The sequence below is a fragment of the Esox lucius genome, chromosome 20 (assembly GCF_011004845.1).
Source record: "Esox lucius isolate fEsoLuc1 chromosome 20, fEsoLuc1.pri, whole genome shotgun sequence".
Classification (NCBI taxonomy): domain Eukaryota; kingdom Metazoa; phylum Chordata; class Actinopteri; order Esociformes; family Esocidae; genus Esox; species Esox lucius.
This window is the reverse complement of record NC_047588.1, coordinates 32,052,899-32,076,448: the sequence shown is the minus strand read 5'-3', so window position 1 is coordinate 32,076,448 and position 23,550 is coordinate 32,052,899. Positions and strand designations below refer to the sequence as shown.

The following is a 23,550-nucleotide window of genomic DNA, read 5'->3' as shown; positions in this document are numbered from 1 at the left end:
GCCCATAAACCTCGAAAAGCAACTCTTTGCACTATTAATTTCTTCCATAGTGGATTTTTGGTTCCACATCAAATAATGTCTGTGTTTCATGTTAGATTATACCCCCTCTGTATGTCTGGTGCATAAGCTTTCGAAAACATGTCGCTTGTAAATGTAACCAACTGGAATGACTTTGCATGGAATGGTGTAAACCTGTGCCATTTACAATTCTGCTAAGATACACCTTTTTATGCCTTACGATCCATCAGGAATTGGCAGGAATACAATAAGGTTCCAGCAGCATACCCTAATAATAAGACCTTTTCCAGTTGTACTCCAGTATGATATGTTTCAATATTCCAGCAAACATTTTAAGGTTTTATATCCTTTAAGTAGCTGGCATCTCAGATGCCACTAGTTTTGATATTTCCAAGCAGATTGAGCCTATTTAGACTATAAAAATTGTAGTGACCACAATTTAATTTAAACTTGTGACATCAGTAGCCGTGGAAGTATCTGTGTCGGAAAAGTGTCCCCATGTTACCTCGCTAAGTTGCATGTGACAATGGACTTTTTTACCCATGTATTAAATAAAAAAAAAGGTATCTCTGACACAAATCTGGCAGCAAGTCTCATTCATTTAAATATCATAGTGTAAAAACGCTCTTGGATTTAGTTGTGCAATGAGACAAATAAAAACCACAAAAACAACTGCACATGTAACATTAAATGACTACACACACATCAACAATTGTATTGAAATAATAAGCCAGCCTAACAAAAAATATTACTATATCAGTGACTTAAATATATAGAGAATATGATGTCTCCCAAGTTGGAAAAGTTTTGGTGCAGATATACAGTGTTGGGTAATGTTATTGCTATATGAAGCGGATGGTGGAGTGAGGACAGAGACGGGCTGAGGATGTCTCCATCTCTTGGGACTCTAAACTGAGAAGCAGTAGGACATCAATGAGAGAAAGACAGAGAAAGGGAAAAAGGAGAAGAGAGAGTGAGGGATGGCAGGGGTTGGAGGTTAATATAAGAGAGACAGAGAAAGTGAGAGAGAAAGGGACAGGGATCCAACAGAGACAAATAATAAAGAGTGAGGGAGGGTGGATATTTATTGGACAGTCTCTCTCCTTACTTATTTTTATTGCTTTTATTGATAGTAGTAATCAGATGGAAAGAGGTTTAATGGAGACATAAAGCTGAAGGGTGGAGACGGGTATTGAACCCTGGCCTCCGGTGGAGAGCTGTGTATGTGAAGGAAGTCGGGTTGTGACTAAGGTTTAATTTTATTAAGCCCTATACTTTAGATTTGTGTAGGCAAAAGGCTCTTGTGTCATTTAGTTTATGCTGTAACAAATAAAAAATGAATAAGACCTTAAGAGATGATCCTTGACTTTCTCAGTATAAATATCACAGATTATTTTGCCTAACGAATGCAAAAAATATAAAAAAAAACACTACTGATGCCCTTCATGGCTCTGAATCTCCGGTAGATGGGTTACAGTTTTTAGTGGAGAATAATAAAATTCCCTTTCTCTGAATCACCACAATAAGCAGGTTATCATAAATTAAGGACAGTCGCAATTTTAAAAGAGGAAAGGACAAAGCTGCATCTTTCTGTCAAATGTAGGCTCAAACTAAATTAATTTCCAATAGTCTGCATGTAGCCTAGCAACCTTTTTATAGTTTAATAGTTAAAACTAGCCTACATAACCGAAAAATTGTGTTGACTTTGAGAGAGCTCTGAGCTAAGTTAATATGACAAATTCAACTTTAGATCCATCTTCTTCAAAGTGGCATGATCATCTGATATATTTTGCTGACATTATGCTTTTAAATGGCACAGTCTTTTCATGCAATCTTCTCAGGAAACATATTTAGCCGGTTGTCTAGAAAATATGAAACCTTAGCCACAACCATGACCACCACAGTTTTTGTAAAGTGATTTGGGCAACGAGCTGCGTATCTGAGTGCTCCTGGCATCGGATTTTTGGAGATACGTCATCGTTATGCAAATCACCAGCTGTGAACGCTCCGGGATACTGGAATGTCTTCCATGTTGTGTAACCAATGTTGGATCCTAAATTACCCTGCACCATTCCCAGTCAAACGAATGAATCCCAAATCAACACAGTCCCCCCCCCCCACCCCCAGAGCTTCATTAAAAACAAATGACAGTTTGAGGGCAGGGCTTGTTTGGAAATCATTACAATACATTTTAGTTAAATTGATCAAAGTTCTGTTGTCCATGTTGTGTTTGTGGGAATAAATGTTTTTTAAAAATGCCCCAAACTATATTTAAGGGAATAATAGTATGGCTAGACCATTTTTACGTACATGATGTACACCAGGCTTACAGCAAACAACGATGCTTTGGAAGTTGTGGCAGAAATGTTTTGTGTCCCTAGTGGGTTCTATTGAATAACAATGGCTTTTCAGTACTGTTATATCAATTTGGTGGCACACGACAGTTGACATTTTCAGTTGTGTCACAAAAATGTATGGAAAACCTGTCTGAGGTCAACCAAAAGTGTAAAGAAAGATCCTTTCAAATACTGCACATATAACATTGAATGAAGTGATGATTTTCTTTAAGCCCACTCATCACAACTGTATTCGGCTCCTGTACAGATTTACCTGCAATGTTTCTCATTAATTTCCACCCAGGAGTTCTTTTGGAATGGACAGACCCACCAATTTCCCCACCCACCAGGGAGAGACACAGGCACAAGGAAGCAGGGAGGTCAGCTGGCTTCCCATTCCTCCAGGCCAAACACTGGTACAACAGCAGGGGTACATGGCCCCCAGCCACCCAACCTATCCAATATTGAGTAGAACTTGCAATTTGGAACGTACACAAAAAAGCATCTACCACAGCACACAAACACACCTCTTCGCTTCTTGCATTTTCTGGCTTTCCCTCTCCCTTTGAAAGTGCTGACAACTGACAGCAGTGTTCTATAAAAGGCTGCTGATTGCAGAAGTATTTCCAGAGGATCAACAGGTCATGGATGTATGGGGCACAGAAGGTGAGATACATGAAACTTCCTCATCTTCCTTTCCTCCTCTACAAAACCACACAGACTGCAGTTTCTGGCCTCATGTAAATGATTACAGTGCGGTGCCAAAATGAAACCAATACATAACAACTGGTCAAACCTCACTTGAAAATATGCTTTGCACATCATTAGAGTAGGGGGGATTATTTTAAGATGTGAATATAGACAATGACCCTGTTGCAAAACTGATTTTCTAATGGGGGATACGGTAGCATTAGTTTTCAGACTTCCTGCAATACTACAGAAATACTACTACTACAACTACCGTTACTATGGCTACTACCACTATTAATACGAATCCACTTGTAGTACTAGTACTACTTGTTACTACTACTACTACTACTACTACTACCACTATTCTTACTACTACTACTTCTATTGTTACTACTATTATTGTTACTCCTACTAACGTTGCTATTGTAACTATTACTATTACAACTACAGAAACTACTACTATTGTTACTACTACTACAAATGCTATTACTGCTACTGTTACTACTAAAGGAACTACTACAACAAATCCTACTGTTCTGCTCCCCAGAGGCGTGTGCGGAGCCATCTCCTCTTATCCCTGTTCACAGAGAAATGTGTGGCTATGTCTTCCTTCACCTCAGTTATCAAGTATGGAATGGTAGGCAAGACCTTAAGCAACAATATGACACCCTACAGGGCGGAGGTTAGATCCCTGCTGGACTGGTGCCAGGTAAACAAGCTCTACCTCCATATCAAAAACCTACAAAGGAGCTGATCTTGAGAGGACGACAACTGCAGGACGACAACTCAACTGCACCTCTTCAACCTCAGCCAGCTGAAGACTCCAGCATGTCCCATCAGACCACCTCAGATCGAACACACTCTGGTTCGGCAATGCAAGCGTCTTCGGTTATATGGTGGCGTCAGGTCAACTTGCCCATCCACACCACAAAGATCATCACGGACCACGGCCACCAGAGCCATGGAGGATCAGAACCAGGACTGAAGCAAAGCTCCCACCCCCAAGGGGCTACTAGACAGTTAAACTCGAGGCCTGTCTGCCCAGCACTCTGATCTGTACTGTAGAGACCTTCTGCAGATTTACACGGCAAATTCACCTCAGCTCATTTACACATGCTCAGTAGCCAAACAATCAAACACACACACACACTCTCCATGGACACACTCCGTCTCTTGTGCTCACTCACACTGTGGTGACGCACAAGCATTTAGCAGCATCTGTGACCTTTGCTAGAATGAACTTTGAATGTACCACTACTACTGGCTTAATTAAACTACCACTACCACTATTACAACCACCACTACTACTCCAACTACTCCAACAGTGGCAGCTTCAAGATGACGCCGGTGGGCGGGTCCTCTACTCACCAGGCGCCTGATGATGCGGAGCAGCAGTCTCTGCTGCCTGGGCTGTGTCTGGAGCTGTAGCGTCTGGCTGAGTCTCTGGAGGTTCAGCGGGCAGAGGGCCGAGGGGCCGTCCCCGCCGTACAGCTGCATCAGCAGGGACAGGCACTGGCTGGCCTCCTCGTACACCTCCACGTCACCACACGGCAGCTACGGGAGCGGGGGGAAACAGAAAGCCACCAACACGTTACCCTGGTGTGCCGCCGCTAAAACAAGGCAATTGTTTTGGAAAGGTGGGTTAATCAAGTGCTTTCTGCACTGCTGAGGGTCTACAAGGAAATCCTAGTGGGGTTATGTTAGGTGACTGCCCTACTGAGCTCCGCAGTGCCTCAAAAAGCGTGTTCACACTACACCTTAGCCTAGGGCTGTGAGGCTCCTAAGCACGGGGCTAAGCAAGTGTTCACACCTGCATATTTTGATGTGGGCAAGCACCACCCTAAGTCTAGGGCTAGCGGGCCCAGCCTGGAGCAGGGTTAGCACTGACTTTTCAGGGCTAGCCCCAGAAACAAGGTGACAGATTAACCAGTGAGAAACAGGGTCAAGAACAAAACCATAGAACATTTATTGCCCAATCACAAAACCTGCCCTTTCACCAAATTTATATACGCTCTTAACGTGCGCTGTTACCAACAGTTCCGTGTTTCTGTTTCGGTCCTTTCACTCTACAAACGTTTGTTGTTTCATAATGCCCGCTAAATCTTAGCAAATTAGATACTGCAGCTTGCTTTGGATGTAAATCTAGCAAATATGTCGAAAGAATGAAGGTGGACTAATGTTTTTCTCTTTCTTTGCATAGTTTTACCAAAGTTGTCAAAGCAAACACTGACAGGGTGGGCATCTTGATTAACCGATGTCATAAGGTCGTTAATAGAATCACGGTGGCGTAACATTGATCGTCAGTGATGTACTGTAACATTATTCACACGCCAGAGAACGTAACATTGATCGTCAGTGATGTACTGTAACATTATTCACACGCCAGAGAACGTAACATTGATTGTCAGTGATGTACTGTAACATTATTCACATGCCAGAGAACGTAACATTGATCGTCAGTGATGTACTGTAACATTATTCACACGCCAGAGAACGTAACATTGATCGTCAGTGATGTACTGTAACATTATTCAAATGCTAGAGAACGTAACATTGATCGTCAGTGATGTACTGTAACATTATTCACATGCCAGAGAACGTAACATTGATCGTCAGTGATGTACTGTAACATTATTCACATGCCAGAGAACGTAACATTGATCGTCAGTGATGTACTGTAACATTATTCACATGCCAGAGAACGTAACGTGTGCAGCTAATCATAGAATGTAAAATGGTACTGTGTCGTTCTTGGCAGTTTTTTGTCGTATTTGGGCTTTGGAATAGTGTGAACCCTAAGCCTGGGATAAAACCTTAGCCCAGGGTTAAGAAACTATTGTGTGAACACAGGCTAAGCTAACACAGGGCCAGTTTTAACCTGGGGCTAAGATTCTCCAGGGCTTAGAACAAAGCATTGTGAAAAGGCCTTAACAGTAATACTTGTTGTGCCTTTGTGAAGTGTCAATTCTGACTCATACACCTGCCTTAAGAACACAACTTATAAACCAGGTGTTCAAAACTTGAATGGCGACTGGCTGAAAGACATGGTTTTAAACAAACTGCATTAGCAACCATTTAGTAACAGCAAAAAGGCCCCTCAGGGGTTGTATATGGCCAATATACCATGGTACACCACATCCCCTTATTGTTTAGGTGAATAATTGTGACATGATTAGGCTGACTCATCGTCAACTGGCTCTGTTTCTGACACAAAGGCATTTGGAAGTCACACTCTGGTCGAACAGACTTCAGAGAATCAAGATATTAACAAACCAAAGAGGTTTTCTTCAAAGACATCTCCACGTGGAAATGATCCTTCAGCCAGTAAACCACCTATCCGCGTCATTGGGCTGAAGAAATATTTCCTGATAAGCATCCTGCTTTAATTTCACTGCATTCATTGGTTCAATCTGTGCTCAAACTGAATTTGATTCGTCTATCATTCCCCTGTCATCGTCTCTTTCTTCCCTTTTCCTTCATTTCCCTCTAACCTTGACAGGGGAGGTGTCAGAGGCTGCTGATAGTGATACAGACTGACGTGGCAGACAGCTCTATCAGAGGGAGAGATCTCCATGAACTGTCTCGCATTACCTCTCCACATTACCTCTCCTCTCCCTTCGGACCTTTTTAAAGCACAGCACTGGGTGTCTCCTTCACGGATAGCCCCCCATTCCCTGCGCCTCCCTGCGCCTCCCTGCGCCTCCCTGCTTTTAAACAGGGCCCTGGTGACAGCTAGTGCACTGTAAAGAAAACGCTGTTCCATTTGAGACGCAGCCTGCTGTTGTTTCATTTACATAATAGCAATTTAACAGACATTCTTGGACAGCTCTGCCCATATCGGTGCAGAATCAGAGCCTAGATAGAGATACATAACAGAGAATTGTCATAATAAGGCAGTGTGGACCGCGGTGTGACAGGGAAACGTGACAAGCACTACCATCCACCCTGTGTTCCTGTGCAGACATTACCGTATGTGAAACCGGCCGTGAGAGGACGCCATCGGTGGAACTACCCGGTAGACTGGTGTCTGACCTTATCGGGCTTCACGGCTAACTAACTCTTAAAGGCAAAAAAAAACATGTGGGACCAGGCTAGGTATAGTGGCCCTGCCCCGATGAGAGTGCCTGGAGGTCTTCGAAGCTATGGCCACAGAGAGCAAGCCACTTTGGCTCACAAGCAGTGGCCTTCCAACTCATCTCGTCACGGTGGCCCGGCGCTAAAACCACGATGCCATCCCAGGGCTTCACATCCCTCCCCTCCCAGTCTCCTGTGTCAGTAAAAAGCCAGGGGCGTAATCGCACAGGGTTTAGGATCCTTTCACCCTGATCCGTTGCTGCCCCCTTCCACTCAGCCTCTGTCCCTGGGGGGGGCCTGAAGGGCCAGGGAGAAGGGGCACACGGGGCCTAATCCTGCCCCTCTTTTGTTAGCGACGGCCACCACTCAGCACAGGCCGAATGCCCGAAAAGCCTCAACAATGATCCAGAAAGAGCCCGCCCCCCCAGCTCTCCTCCTTAAGGGCCATCATTCTAAACTCCTGTGCTCCGGCCAAACCCACCACTGAAAGGTTCTTTAGTGTCACTGTGCGCTCTTGCACTGATAGTATTGTTCACATGCCAATACCCAGTCAAAACAGACAAGGGTTAACACCTGCTTAGCTGGCTTTATATACATGTCCTGTTTACTCAACAGTGGTGGTCGATGCATCTGAAGGAGAATAAGAAATCAAATGCAATGAATCCAATACAAGGAATCAGAGGGATTAAAGAGAGGGCTGAAAGAGTGGAGGGGACGGACTGGTGGACTGACGTGAAGCAGTGCTGCCCTCTACCCCCGTCCTCACACAAAACACCCCGCCAACCCGCTGCTTCTCAATCCTCCCCCCGGGGACACACAGCTGTTCCATGCAGAAGATGTATTCCAGTGCTGGCACACGTGAATCATCTTCAAAACGTCTCGTCAACCACTTGATTCACTACTTGATTCAGGTGAGCTGATTCAGGGTCACTACCAAGAGGGTGTCCGCTTCGTTTAACTAACATTTACATACATTTAAATACTATTTTCTGTCCATACTATATAGGGGGAAAGTGTCGCTGGGCCAGAGGTTTTGCGTAGCCAGCCTCCCGTCCTGTTATTTACCTGCTAACTAACATGGCATTCCACACTGAAATGCTATTTTTCTGATATTCCAGTATTATTTCTGTTTATACATGGACCGTACCAGACTTCATATGCCATTGCTCACTCCACTCCAACACACTGAGTGACACATTGTCTGTAGACCGCTGTTCTTACCCAAGTAAATGTAGCACTGCCGCAGCAAGGCAAGCACACACACATAAACAACACACACACATAAACACACACACTCTCTCTCATAACCATGCTCCAGTTGTGTGTCAGGCTTTAGGTTTTAATATCACTGACAGGCAGTGAGAGTGAAGCAGAAGTTGTACTTACTAGGACACCTGCCTGTGTTGTAGGTGTTAAATAGGGCTTCCATTTGTCTCTAAAACATGTCTGGATGCACTGCTGGTGAGGAGCGATATTTATGCATAAACACCCATCATGTGGAGAAAATGGTAATTTGCTGATTTAGTAAAAATGCATAGTATCAGGCATAGGGGTTGGCAGCTCATGTGAAATTGTATGAGCATAAATTCACATGAAATCCTTTGCTATGGCAGTTCTGTATATACAGCAGCATTTCACTGAGGAGCTGCTCTGGTTGTTCATGGCTGGTCTGAGTTTGCTGTCTGTTTGTGGCACGGCCCTCCCCAGCCCCGCCTCTCCACACGGCCCTCCCCAGCCCCGCCTCTCCACACGGCCCTCCCCAGCCCCGCCTCTCCACACGGCCCTCCTCGGCCAGGCCTCTACGCATGGCTATCCCCAGCCCCGCCTCTCCGCACAGCCCTCCCACACCCGCCTCTATGCACGGCCCTCCCTGGCCCCGCCATTATGAATGCCCTCCCCAGCCCGGCCTCTACGCACAGCCCTCCCAGACCCGCCTCTCCACACGGCCCTCCCCAGCCCCACCTCTAGGCACAGCCCTCCTACACCAACCTCCACACACGGCCCTCCCTGGCCCCGCCATTATGAATGCCCTCCCCGACCCGCCTCTCCACACGGCCCTCCCCGTCCCTGCCTTTACGCACAGCCCTTCCCGCCCCCACCTCTCCACACGGCCCTCTCGTGCCCCGCCTCTACGCACAGCCCTCCCAGACCCGCCTCTCCACACGGCCCTCCCCGGCCCCGCCTCTACGCACAGCCCTCCCAGACCCGCCTCTCCACACGGCCCTCCCCGGCCCCGCCTCTCCACACGGCCCTGCCACACCCGCCTGGAACAAAGCCCAGTCAAACAGAAGGTCAGACTCAGAGGCCGAGTGTGTTTCATCTACGGGGAGCTGACTTCCAGGCAGGCACTTGGTCACTTTCACAGTTCGCCCATTTGTTTTGTATGCAAAAAGTTTTGACACAAGGCTAGCAGCTTGGAGGGGCTGGGGGGTGTGGGGGGGTGATTGTGGTGCCGGGGAGAGGTGGCTGAACAGACAGGAGCAGCCAGCCAGGCAGGGGGTGCTGAGCTAAGTCACTCCCCTGAGGCTCAGAGGGACAGCTTGGCTGGGCCGGGGCTGAGGGATCTGGTGGTGGATGAACCTGGGCTGTGTGTGTGTTGTGTACATAGAGAGGGCTCCATGCGGCACCACAGGGTGTTCTGGCGTGGAACAGTCACCTTCCCAACGGACCTGTTCTGCTATGCCATCTGTGTGATTTACACGGCCGGGGGGTTCGCTCGCGGAGCCTGTGTGTGAGTGGGTTCATTCACTCAGCTAAGAAATACCATCCAGACGTATGGTAAACCAGAGGAACACAAGAGGGAAGGAAATCTGGTGTGTGTGTGTGTGTGAGGCACATATGTAGCCAGTATGTGAATGTGTGTTTACGAGTATACCCTTCCTCTGTGTACCGTGCGTGTTTGTGTGTGTGTGTGACCGTGTGTGTGTGACCGTGTGTGTGTGACCGTGTGTGTGTGTATATTGCAATGCAAGACGGATACAAACTGTCCATTGGAAGTGTTGAATCATTCAAGCCCCTGGTACTTTTTAAATTGACTTACCTTCTCCTAACCTCAAGGCCAAAGTAAGCAGTGAACGAGAAATCATTCTGAGCAACACGAAGGCCTTCAAAAATCTAAAATGCTATTTCGTCCCTGTTTAAGCCTATTTCACGCTGGGATGATGGGGCTAATAATACAACTAAGTATGGAACGCAATATCTTCCCAGTAATCCCAACTCTTCATTTTAAAAACACAGGAGTCTATCTTCATCTTCAGCTATCATCATCATTCAGAATATATTAATATAGATTCTTATACAATCGCGCAGAACTATCAGAAACTGTTCATTCTCAATGTGTCGTCCATTATTGATGATTTATGTTGTATCATCAACAAGTCACGTATCAGGGCCATGATCAAAAGCCATAACGATGGAAATGCTACTTCATATTTGACTGATTCAAATTAATTATTTCAAGCAGACTATTTCATGAGTTATCGTCTGACTAGCTAACATCATTTGAAATAGAAATGGATAAACAATACCTGGGATTGAATCATGATTATTTGATAGCCTATTTGGGTCATGGGGAATACTCTCAGTATACCACTATATTATTTGGTGAATATGCTAAGAAATGTACCAGCATTTACCAAGCAGAGGCTAGCAGGTTTTCTCACCCCCCCCCATTTTAATAAGTATCTCCATCATTTGACATCTGTTATAGAGGAATGGTACAGTTTGTTGAGGTTGTGTTACACTGCAGCAATTGTAGACCTTATGACCACTGCCTTTATATGTGAGCAACCATAAAAACATACTGATTAAACACACAGTACTAATGGACAGACAGACAAGCAGGCAGGAAGACCAGTCCCGTCTTACCATCTGAACGAGCAGGGAGGTGAGTCCTGTCTTACCATCTGAACGAGCTGGGAGGTGAGTCCTGTCTTACCATCTGAACGAGCAGGTAGGTGAGTCCTGTCTTACCATCTGAACGAGCAGGGAGGTGAGTCCTGTCTTACCATCTGAACGAGCTGGGAGGTGAGTCCTGTCTTACCATCTCAACGAGCAGGGAGGTGAGTCCTGTCTTACCATCTGAACGAGCGGGGAGGTGAGTCCTGTCTTACCATCTGAACGAGCAGGGAGGTGAGTCCTGTCTTACCATCTGAACGAGCAGGGAGGTGAGTCCTGTCTTACCATCTGAACGGGCAGGGAGGTGAGTACTGTCTTACCATCTGAACGAGCAGGGAGGTGAGTCCTGTCTTACCATCTGAACGAGCGGGGAGGTGAGTCCTGTCTTACCATCTGAATGAGCAGGGAGGTGAGTCCTGTCAGAGGTCTGTTGATGAGAAGGAGTTCCTCAGCAGCTTGCGTCTCCTCCTGGGAATCAGCCGTCTGTGTCTTTAGGATAGTAATACACAGAAACACACACAGATTAGTCCTCAGCTCAATTAGATCTGCTGATGGACAACTGTACAGTTACTGTTGATATCCCACCAGTACAGAATATGACAGCATTGCTGTAGGATCCAGGCAACAGAAAGACGAGTAAAGGATGTTGAGTCAGACAGACAGAGAGAGAAGGATGGACAGTGAGACACAAACACACATACACTGACATACAAACAGCCAAGTTGAGCTAGGTTTCATCACAGCTGCTAAATAATGGCTGAGAAGAACCGAGAATAACCCAATGCAGGTGTAGACTTGGGTAGTAACACCAGCCCTGTCTGACAGCTGTAGCGGAGTTATTTAGGCTACTTGACTAGCCCTTGACAAAAGAACGACTGACTGGTCCTAAAAGCCTTCCTTAACAACACCCTCTAGGAGATTAGTTATCATTCCTAAGTCAAACTGACGGTTTACTTTGGCAGACAGAAATAGATGCAGAACAATTTAAAAATACGACTAAAGTCATTTCCAAAGTTGTGTTTTCCCCCAGAGTCCTCATGCTACTGGGCTGTGCTAGACTGAATGTGACACTCTCCGTCTGGTTCTCTGTTGGTTTCTCCCCCTCCTCCTCCTCCTCGCTCCTCTACATGCTCTCTCTTTCCTTCTGAGGGGCAGCTGGCTTATTTTAGCAGGGTTTTTCTGTCAGCACAAAACTTTGGGAAGGAAGATTGGCTGTCTGCAGTAAATGTGATTATTTTTTTTCAGCTCTTCTTTTGCTTAATTGCGAAGCATGTAGCACTTTCTCGATTAACTTCCTCATCCATTTAAAATATTAATGCTGAGTGAATCTCGGAGAGAGAGGGAAAGAGAGAGGGAAAGAGAGGGAAAGAGAGAGGGGAAAGAGAAACAGAGGGAGAGAAAGTAGCAGAGAGGGAAAGAGAGAGAGAGAAGAAGAAAAGTTCAACAGAGAGAGAGATCAACAGGATGGTTAGTGAGAGACAACCTGAAGAGGAGGAAGACGCTTGGCAGTGGGGCACGTATTCTTCCGTATCATTATTACTCAAATGATTTTGGTTTGTGCAGAAGCCCTTTTAATGAGCATTGCATTTTTTCTTCCCAGTGAGTGAATTGATTTCCATTACGTTATCCCCTCTGCTCCCCTCTCCCAATGTCCGGGCAACATAAATATGTATGCCAGGAGGTGGAGGGAGACTCTGTGGAGGACCAAAGATAATGAGGGCCAGTGGGAGACAACGGAGCGTCCCTGGGGGTGGGGGACCTTGTGAATCCTCAGTGTCAACAGAGATGAACTTCAATGGGACATCCATTCGCTGCTCAGCACTCGCCCTGCTAGAAGTTCACAAGAGGCAAATATAACTCCTTCCTCACGCGACTCACCTAGATGTGACAGACTCTCTCTCTCACACACACACACACACACACACACACACACACACACCCACACACAACCTGGAGCCCCTCCACACACACACACACACACACCCTGGAGCCCCTCCACACACACACACACACACACACACACACACCCTGGAGCCCCTCTACACACACACACACACACAAACCCAGGAGCACACACACCCAGGAGTGTATAGCTGGCACACCTGGACGGCGAGGCGCACCACATAGGAGGTGCTCTTCAGTACATTATGCAGGGTGTCCAGGAGAGCCAGCAGGAGGACGTGGCTACTCCTCTTCCCGGGGCTCTCCTCCATCTCGGCGTACAGGATGGCCGCCTGGCTGAAGACACTGCAGACCACCTCCACCAGACCTGTCACACACACAACACACAGCATGAAGACAACCAAACCAAGGCCACGTCTGAAGGCATCCTGTTGACTACACAGCCACTACACCGCCACTACACCGCCACTACACAGCCACTACACAGCCACTATGGGCCCTGCTCCAACATTTAACACTTAATAGAAGGGTGCCATTTGGGACCAGTCAGCTTAAATACTGTAGGTGCAGGATGACAGATATTTCTTTGCACACAGATGCTCCTCTTGACATTCTCCTTGCATAACACGACATCGTTGAGAAACAAATCATCTCTTCTCCATACCAATTATTAAAGAGCAGAGTATCTCAAAGATATCAACTCTTTTCGCTGACACAAAACCTTTGCCTTCTCCTGTCTAGTGTTGTTTCCCCTCGTGCCTTTTGTTGAAATATTAAGAGTGAAGCATGAATAATCTGCTTGGTCTTTTAAGGCAGAATAACCTTTTCAGACAAGTTCTTCAGAGCGTGCGTTCTGCTCCCGGTGACCTGTCACCCTGGATCGGGCAGGTAGTTGCTCTGACCCTGTGCTGCTATCTGAGAGTAACCTTCTTCACATTAAACACCTGCCTATTTCAATGGAACAGTCCAGCTTTCAGTAGACAGATACTCTTAAAGAAGGATGGTGGTGTGACAAATAGGCATCATTATGTCATCAGGAAGACATGGAGAAGTCACATGACAACAACAAAACAAAAAAAGTCCCAGTACAAATGAAAGAAGGGGCAGGACTAGACTTAGGTACAAAGTAGAATTGTCTCCAGAGAATGTCCTCAAGATCACGCAGATGTTGGTATGTGTGATTGCTCAGCAAACGGGCACCGGCAGGACGGCTGTATTAGAGCTTCCTCACAGGAAAGGATGAAAGGAGAAGACAGGACAAGCGCAAGAGAGAGACAGACGGACAAAGCGGGAGCGGGAGGGATGTAAAAAGAAAGTGATAAGACAGAAAGCTCTAATGCTGAATCAATAAACACAACAGGATGAACCTGATGCCAAGGAGGTACCTGATGCCAGGGCGGAACCTGAAGCCAGGGCGGAACCTGAAGCCAGGGCGGAACCTGATGCCAGGGCGGAACCTGATGCCAGGGCGGAACCCGAAGCCATTGACATAAACAACAACTAACAAATGACACGCTTAGGAACACGACACAAGTACAGACAACGAACAGCTGCTCCCATGCATCAAACTACCCAGAATTACTGCTAATTACAAAGTAAATTGGATTCTACACAATTCAATAGTTGTTGCATAGAGCTTTGGGCTTCGGTGATCTGGTCCAGTAGGTACACAGCCAGGCTTGTATGACGGCAGTGAGGCAGAGACCGGCGGAGCTCCACCACAGTCTTCAGTGTCGCCTCCTGAAGTGGCTCCTCTCCCATTAGGAAGTCTGGCTCTCCTCTAATAAGCATGTCTGTTTACTGTGAAATGGAAGAGGGTGATAACCATGCTAATGAGTCTTCTTGACGACCCTGCTGAGAAACACACACTCACCACGGAGCGCGTATGTGCAAACAATGTGGAAGGGCTGTATTTAAACCTCTCCACGAGAGGCAGAGGTCTGGTGGCAGTGTTGTGTGTCTGATGACCCCAGGCAACAATACTGTTTATCACCGTTTACCACTCCAGGCTTTTTGGAGGGAGATATTTGTATATTTCGTGTCTCTCCCTCTCTGCATTTCTGAAGATAACTCGGGGACGTCTCCTCCGCGCCTTGCATTATGCGCCACAGACAATATAATTACGATGGTGAATGCAGCCGGGCAGACAGGACATTGTCCTTTACAGTTCAGGGAAGCTATCCAGATCCCAAAAGAAAACTTAAGCTGCCGCAGTGAAAAGAAATCAGATGAGTGGCTGGCAGCAATCAAATGACTTGCATGGCTGAATAAAGACCCTGTGAGAAACAGATCAGGTCACTCATACGGCATGCAACATATGAAGACACGATCCTGTTGTTCACTGTGAACATCAAACCGACTCAGCTGGCGTGTTTAAAATCAGTCAGCAGCATCGCCACCTGACCCTAGGCCACGCCGCTCCGGCCCCGTGGCACAAATGCCTTGTCCCTCCCTAGTGCACTACTTATCACCAGAGTCATGTGGGGAATAAGGTGCCACTGAATAAATGACTTCAGTTGACGGGGGGGCCAATTGGGACGCGGGCTGTTGTGCCACTACTTCCTACAGCACGGCCTCACAGTGCTAGGCACCGCGCTACACAGCACTCCCAGGGGTCTCTTATCTCCTCGCTGGGAAATCTGGCCAATTATAAAACTCCTCTCATCCGCTCGCCGGCTGGCTCCCGCTCTCTCATACACACACACACACACACACACGCACACACAATCGGCCCTGCCGCGTTCCTTCCCTGTCTTCTCTCTAACAGTCACACCTTAAAGAAGCCAATTATGCCCGTTTTCCCCTGCCTGCCTATTCTTGAGCCTGATCTGGAGTGGGCCACGGTGCCAGAGAGAGCAGAACTGCTAGAGATAGCGCTAATTGCCCAGGTTATATTTAGTGCTGGGTCAACACATTCCTGAAAGGAGCACCTGATTTGTGCATAATGATGCTGACTTCATAAACTCACTTGCAAATGACCCTCATGTAATGAGAAGGGCAAAGTGGGAAAGGGAAGAAGTCGAGCCCTACTCAGAACAACGGCCGGGCCGGCCCCGGAGTGGAAGTGGCATTCCTATTTTGGTTTGTTGACAGGGAGGTGGGGGGACAGGAAGGGGAGAGGGGCTTTTGTTGTCAGACTGAGGGATTTCCTTTTTCCTGTTCAGCAGGGTAGCAATTACAGCCAGGAACCTGAAAGCTTTCTGACACCCACACCTAGAATTCAAAAGGCCCCGGCCTTGGCATGATGTAACATGCAGACAAAATACTGTTACTGACGCACACAGGGGCTCGAAACGGTTTGCCTCGCCTGCAAAGTTCCACCGCAGCGGCAGAGCAGACACTTCTCCCGTGGCTAACAGCTAACCCATTTCCATAACACTCTGCATACATTGTCCTGGGAGTAGGCGCTACATGATGTGCTGCTCCGCGGTAACATGTTGACTAACAATTCAGCCTTGTCACTAAGCAGCCCAGGTACCCAGGGCGAGTGAGAAGCGGTGGCAAAACACTGTGTGCTGATATCGCTCTCACTCACCACCACATTCCTCTTCCTCAGAGCTCCTTTCTTCTGTACAAATACATCAGTGTCTGTTGTTGAATAATTTCTGTGTTTGCGATTAAGTAGCCACATCTGTGCTCCTCTCTCCGCCAATCTAGACCCCCCCCACACACTCTCTACCTGGACTGCAAAAAAGGTGACATAACATTTGTCATTCATATTTGCTAGCGTTCCTTACTGCCCAGCAAATCAGTACACTGAGAATGTTCCTTGTCGTTTACAGCATGACATTAAACTCACTTGGCTGGAGAGGATTTGAACAGTGAAGGTCGGTTATCTAAAGTGTACTGGAACTCATTTCATTTGACCTTCTATCTGAAGTGAAGGGGCACTCGTTTCATTAGGCCTACTATCTAAAGTGAAGGGGGACTCATTTCATTAGGTCTACTATCTGAAGTGAAGGGGGACTCATTTCATTAGGCCTACTATCTGAAGAAAGGGCACTCATTTCATTATGCCTACTATCTGAAGAAAGGGGCACTCATTTCATTATGCCTACTATCTGAAGTAAAGGGGGACTCATTTCATTAGGCCTACTATCTCTAGGGGAGGGGGAACCATTTCATTAGGTCTACTATCTGAAATAAAGGGGGACTCATTTCATTAGGCCTACTATCTGAAGTAGAGGGGGAACTATTTCATTAGGCCTATTATCTGAAGTAAAGGGGGACTCATTTCATTAGGCCTACTATCTGGAGTAGAGGGGGAACTATTTAATTAGGCCTACTATCTGAAGTGAAGGGGCACTCATTTCATTAGGCCTACTATCAGAAGTGAAGGGGCACTCATTTCATTAGGCCTACTATCTGGAGTGAAGGGGGATTCATTTCAATAGGCCTACTATCTGAAGAAAGGGGTCTCATTTCATTAGGCCTACTATCTCTAGGGGAGGGGGAACCATTTCATTAGGTCTACTATCTGGAGAAGAAGGGGAACCATGTCATTAGGCAGGAGAGGAGCCTGCTGGATGTTGAGCCTGGCTGTGAATCTATGACTCACTCCTGAGCTTGTGTAAAAACACAACAGAGTAGACAGGACAGCCGTTCTCAGCTTGGCACAACATTATGAGAGAGACAGAGCGAGAGCTAGCGTGTGGCGCTAACGGTCTAGCAGAGAGACTGAGCCTACTGATAGTGAGAACTGTCAAAACAGCAGAGCACAAAGGGAATCTATTACTCAGTCAGCTGAGCATTAACCCATAAGGATACCGGAACATGCCAAAGCAGGAGAGGTGAGTGGGTAATAGGCAGACAAATGGCTGCACAGCGGAAGGGTTCATCAGATCCCAGAGTGGACATTTGTGAAGGAACAGGGAGATGAGCTGATAGAGCTGTCCCTAACCCCCCCCCCCCCCCACACACACACACACAAACACACACACACACACACACACACACACACTGTTTAGTCATAAACAGTGAGCCATTCTGGGTAACAAAATGCCCTAACATTTCAGTAAATATTTTGTAAAATCCAAAGTATTACAACACAATCCTCTAGTAAATATATTTTGCTGGTGTCAGGGAATAACAACACCCACTATCAGTTAGATAAGTACCTTACTAGATACTTTGGCGGGTAGCCAGCGAGCTTACAATATTTTTTTTTTGTTGTTGCAAAAAACATTATCCTGGCCAATCTATTAACATAAACCAACAATACAATGTCAAATTATGACTCATCCTCTAATCCCAGTCCCACAGGCTTGATTTGCTCATGCAGAATATGACAGAACTGATGCTCTTGCTTAATGTGCGTAGGCTACATGCAATTAGGTCCGAAATTAATTGGACACTGACACAAGGATTGTTATTTTGTCATATTTACCAAAACATATTAAGTTACAGTTAAATAATGAATATGGGCTTAAAGTGCAGTCTATCAGCTTTAATTTGAGTGTATTCACATCCAAATTGGAGGATGGATATAGGAATCACAGCTCTTTAATATGTAATTTGGTCCCCCTCTTCATCAAGGGACCAAAAGCATTTGGACAATTGACTCAAAATCTGTTTCATGGACAAATGTGGGGTATTCATTCAGGTATATTTTAAACAATTAGCAGATAACAGGTCTGGAGTTGATTCCAGGTGTGGCATTCACATTTGGAAGCGGTTGCTGTGAACCCACAACATGCGGTCAAAGGAGCTCTCAATGCAAGTGAAACAGGGTTCACCACAAGGTGCAAACCATTCATAAGCCTCAAGAATAGAAAGGCCAGATTAGTCTTTGCCAGAAAACATCTAAAAAAGCCAGCCCAGTTCTGGATCAGCATTCTTTGGACAAATGAAGCTAAGATCAACCTGTACAAGAATGATAGGGGGGAAAAAGTATGGAGAAGGCTTGGAACGGCTCATGATCCGAAGCATACCACATCATCTGTAAAACACGGTGGAGGCAGTGTGATGGCGTGGGCATGACTTCCAATGGCACTGGGTCACTAGTGTTTATTAATGATGTGACAGAAGACAGAAGCAGCCGGATTAATTCTGAAGTGCATTGGGATATACTGTCTGATCAGATTCAGGCAAATTCAGTGACGTTGATTGGACGGCACTTCACTATACAGATGGACAATGACCCGGAACATACTGCGAAAGCGACCCAAGAGTTTTTTAAGGCAAAGAAGTGGAATATTCTGCAATGGCCGAGTCAATCACCTGATTTAAACCCGATCGAGCATGCATTTCGATTGCTGAAGACTACAAATAACGCAGAAAGACCCATGAACAAACAACAACTAAAGACAGCTTCAGTAAAGGCCTGGCAAAGCATCACAAAGGAGGAAACCCAGCGTTTGGTGATGTCCATGCGTTCCAGACTTCAAGTAGTCATTGCCTGCAAAGCATTCTCGACAAAGTATTCAAAATGAACATTTTATTTATAATAGTGTTAATTTGTCCAATTACATTTGAGGCCCTGAAATAAGGACTGTGTATGAAAATGGTTGCTATTCCTAAACGTTTCACACAATATTTTTGTTCAACCCCTTAAATGAATGCTGAAAGTCGGCACTTCAATTGCATCTCAGTTGTCTCATTTCAAATCCTTTGTGTACAGCTCAAAACTATGAAAATTGTGTCAGTGTCCAAATATTTCCAGACCCAACTGTACATTTTCAATTGACCTGATGAATGAGCATGGCCGGTGTGTAGGCTTCGCTGTTGCACTGCTTCTAATTGCCACACAGCATAAATAGCACAGCTTCACTCAAAACTGTGCCTGTATTCGCACACCTAATGCCACGTTTTATCTAATTACATGACATTCATGTAATTTGATAATAAGAAAGCCCATTGCACTGAAAACCTCTCTCTTTTTCCAAAGACCCTAATGTATAGTAACGTTAGTCAAGACCTCCAAATAATTTTGTCTTGTTTGAATCAACCAAAATGAACACTTTTTATTCAATTATTGGTTCGTCAATTGCCACTGAAACATAGGTTTAACAAATATTTCGGTCACTATTTTTATTTACAAAATGAACACTGAAAAAACACATTTGCCTTCGCATCCTTTTGGGGACCTACGACTTAACCCTGATTCAAAAATCCTCTATTCTCCAGCCCTAAACCTAACCTTATCCTTAATCTAAACCTAAACCTAACCTAATCTTTAACGTAACCCGAAAATGTTAAATAGTACACCCAACACCTAAACCTAGACCTAACCTTATCCCTAATCTAAACCAAACCTTATCTTTAACCTAACACGGAAAATGTAAAATAGTACACCCAACACCTAACCCTAACCTCATCCTTAATCTCAATGACATTCATGTCTACATATTCTAACCCAGGAAATCTAACCTAGTAAACCTAACACCTAACCCTAAACCTAACCTACCTAAAGTGTAATGGAAAACCTAAAAGTAAACCCATTTGGAGTAGTATGACCAATTGTACTAAACCTAAGACACCTAAGCCAGAAAATCACACTTTTCCCCTTGGTGACAGGACAAAAAATAGATTTTGTGGACACAAACACACACACACACCGGGCAGGGCTTAAGGCACCCCAGGATCCCAGTGCAATCAGTGGTGTGAGACGAAGGCAAAGAGTGGACATTAATGGCATGGAAAACACACTTCAGTAATTGAAAACAAAGCCGAGGAATCAATACAGGCCATTTGGTACCTGTGCACAATGCTTTTAGCAGATGGGCTTCCATACATTACAGAGCTGTATTATACCATCAAATACAGTTAGGTCCGGAGATAATTGGACACCAGCACAAGTTTTGTTATTTTGGCTGTTTACCAAAGTATACTCAAGTTACATTTAAATAAAAAGGAGCCAAACAACTATGTGATAATAAATGGCTTCATATGATCACTATCCTCAAATAAAAGACAAACAGTCCTATTTTCAAAATCAATGACATAATTTCACAATTTCTGCCAAGGTACGGGGACTCATGAGCACAACTGTTACCGACTGAACAGCTGGAGGTCTAGGCAGGGTGGGCAAAGTGTCCCCTGTACACGAGGGAAAACTGGCACCAGGACAAGGCACGTGCTTGGGTGAGGTGGCGCACCTTGCTGGTAGAAGGGTTGTAGGTCGGCATCCTTCGGTCCAGTCAGATTGCTGAGGAGGGCCGTGGCATTCTGCATGGTTCCGCCCAACAGGTTGCCCTGGTGCTCCTGAACACAACACAGGAGACAAGGACAGGAAGTGAGGGAACGGCACGCCAATCGACCTGGGGGTGAATCCTCACATATGGACATCAGCAGAGCCTTCAGATCCTTCTTGTTTAGACGACTGCTGAAAATGAAGTACACCAAACTGTAACGGTGTACTACGTGGTGCTTCATTAGTGCCTAACATTAGCCAAGCTTTCCCCTGCTGAACAGCTTTGGCACTTAGATACACCTGTTTGTTCCTGAGAGTGCCTGGAACTGTGGAGAACTGTGAAGAAACAGCTGAGATTTAATGGAACACATTCATTAGCATTTCAATGTGTGAGCGGAGGAGTGTCTTCCAGACCTGAGGGACACTTTCACCCACCTCCTGGAGCAGGGGAGGTGGGGGAAAGAGAGGAGGTGGGGGGGTGTTAAGGTTAGGGATGTTGAGGACAGGGAGCAGGGGGAGAGGGAGGTTTGGGTAGCAGGAGATTGGGGTAGATGGAGGTTTGGGTAGCAGGAGATTGGGGTAGATGGAGGTTTGGGTAGCAGGAGATTGGGGTAGATGGAGGTTTGGGTAGCAGGAGATTGGGGTAGATGGAGGTTTGGGTAGCAGGAGATTGTGGGAGGTGGACATTTGGAAGAGGGAGGGTGGGGGTAGTGTGTGGTTAGAGAGGTGGGGGTAGGGGGAGGCTGCAGTGGAGGGAGGGTGGAGTAGAGGGAGGTTTCGTAGAGGGAGGTGGAGGTTACTTTAGGATATGGGGGATGATGAGTCTTGGCTGCATGCTGCTTGTGAAGGTTTGGTAATTATCTGGTGAGGAGGACACAGGGGGCAATTAGGAACATAACAAGTAGGCAGGCAATGAATGCCTGGGCTAGGACACTGGGGTTGTAGATCTAGGCCAGAGTGAACACACACACACACACACACACATAGGCGTGCATGCACACATACACAAATTCACACAGAGAAAATCAATGTGTGCCATAATTAGGGGCCCAGACAAGGCTTTCACAGTTTTACAGGCTGACAAGCAGAGAGGAGTAGAGAGGTGGGCCAGCAGCTCAGGGATCCTCCTCGGTCTCCTGGATGAGTCAGCATTGGAATGCCAAGGCCCAGAACCATCTGATTTTTCAATAGATTTCCCTGCTAGGCCGCTAGAGAAGAGCAAGGGTCATGCATATATCAACACCTCTTAATGAATAGATAACGCAGTCTGAACCAAGTAGCTGCTGAACCATGTTCTGCTGCTAAATATCTCTACTGTAAGATGTACTGTTGTTGTTGGCCTCTACTAGGGGTTTGTTTACATTACATTACATTACATTTTCAGGGACATATCGAACAAGACTTGAGGCCCTAGATTATTTTGTTGTTGAGAAAAACTGCAGATATCAATAGATCAAAATGCCACCTGCCTAGGTAGCATGCAGTTAGAGCCCTCCGAGAGTTTCGCAAGTGTGTCGACCAATCTGTCAAAACCATATAGTTTCTGTGCAGTGTGCACACATTTAGCTTGATTTTCCCGCGACTGACGTCCACAATATTGCGCGGTAACACACCAGTGTAAATTCAAATTCTTTGGAAATGATTAAGCAAAAGAAGATCATTCTAATGTAGTAATGTGTAATTCCCTATTTCATAATGTAAACAATTCCTAATCTGACACAGGATATTGTATGGCACTCCTGCATGTCTTTCAGAGAGGTTGATAAGAAGCAGGATCCTTTCGGTTGAGTCACTTCAAAGCAAAACACGGGTACAACAAAGTACAGTCCGACACGTCAGCTTGCTCCATCCAACAACAACCACAGTATAGGTAAATGTACAAGAAACAAACAGAAACAACCCCCCCCCCCCCCCATTTTCGGTCAAAGCTCTGAAAACTAGCGTTGCAGAAAAACAAAAGGTTGCGTTTATGTCTGCTATATTGGATTTTTTTTTCTAGGAGGTAATTTGGTATAGAGATCAATATTTGTCGCAGTGCAGCCTTTTCTTCTCTTCGGTTCTACTACTAATGAGAATGGGAGGAGAGGACCCGCATTCGTCCAACACCGGCAACAGCAATATTGCAATCAGAGCTTGTTTCTCTTTTTCTTTTAGAGTACAAACACAATACACAGAGTCCCCCCCCCACCATCCCCCCTCCTCACACACACAGGCAAATGGATTTTCTACCAATTTCATTTGCACAGTCAGATAACATCAAACTGGGCAGTATGGCACCGAGGAACCACAATTGGGGAGGTAGAGACTCCTGGGGCCCAGTGCGAAGACATTCTGGAAGAGTCTGACGATCGACTTAACTGACGTCTTTGTTCCCCAGCATCTAAGCAATTATGACGTTCAACTAAAAGCACGTTGTCACAACATTAGATGCGGGGGCTCCTAACACTGCCCCGTCTTGATCCTCGGCAGAACACTACCATTGTAGCAGCAGCAAACTACTCG

At 45.9% G+C, this 23,550-nt stretch overlaps 1 protein-coding gene across 3 annotated transcripts in view; it reads right to left on the bottom strand.

Annotated features, from left to right (window-relative positions):
- ulk4 (unc-51 like kinase 4) overlaps nt 1–23,550 on the bottom strand; it is a 107,308-nt gene that overhangs the window by 20,219 nt on the left and 63,539 nt on the right. For all 3 annotated transcript variants that reach the window (XM_020041164.2, XM_034288798.1, XM_013139235.3), the window contains 4 exons: nt 21,014–21,119; nt 13,118–13,284; nt 11,406–11,504; nt 4,413–4,598 (listed from right to left, as the gene is read on the bottom strand). In XM_020041164.2, the coding sequence (XP_019896723.2) occupies nt 4,413–4,598; nt 11,406–11,504; nt 13,118–13,284; nt 21,014–21,119 (558 nt within the window). The remainder of the gene's footprint in view (nt 1–4,412; nt 4,599–11,405; nt 11,505–13,117; nt 13,285–21,013; nt 21,120–23,550) is intronic.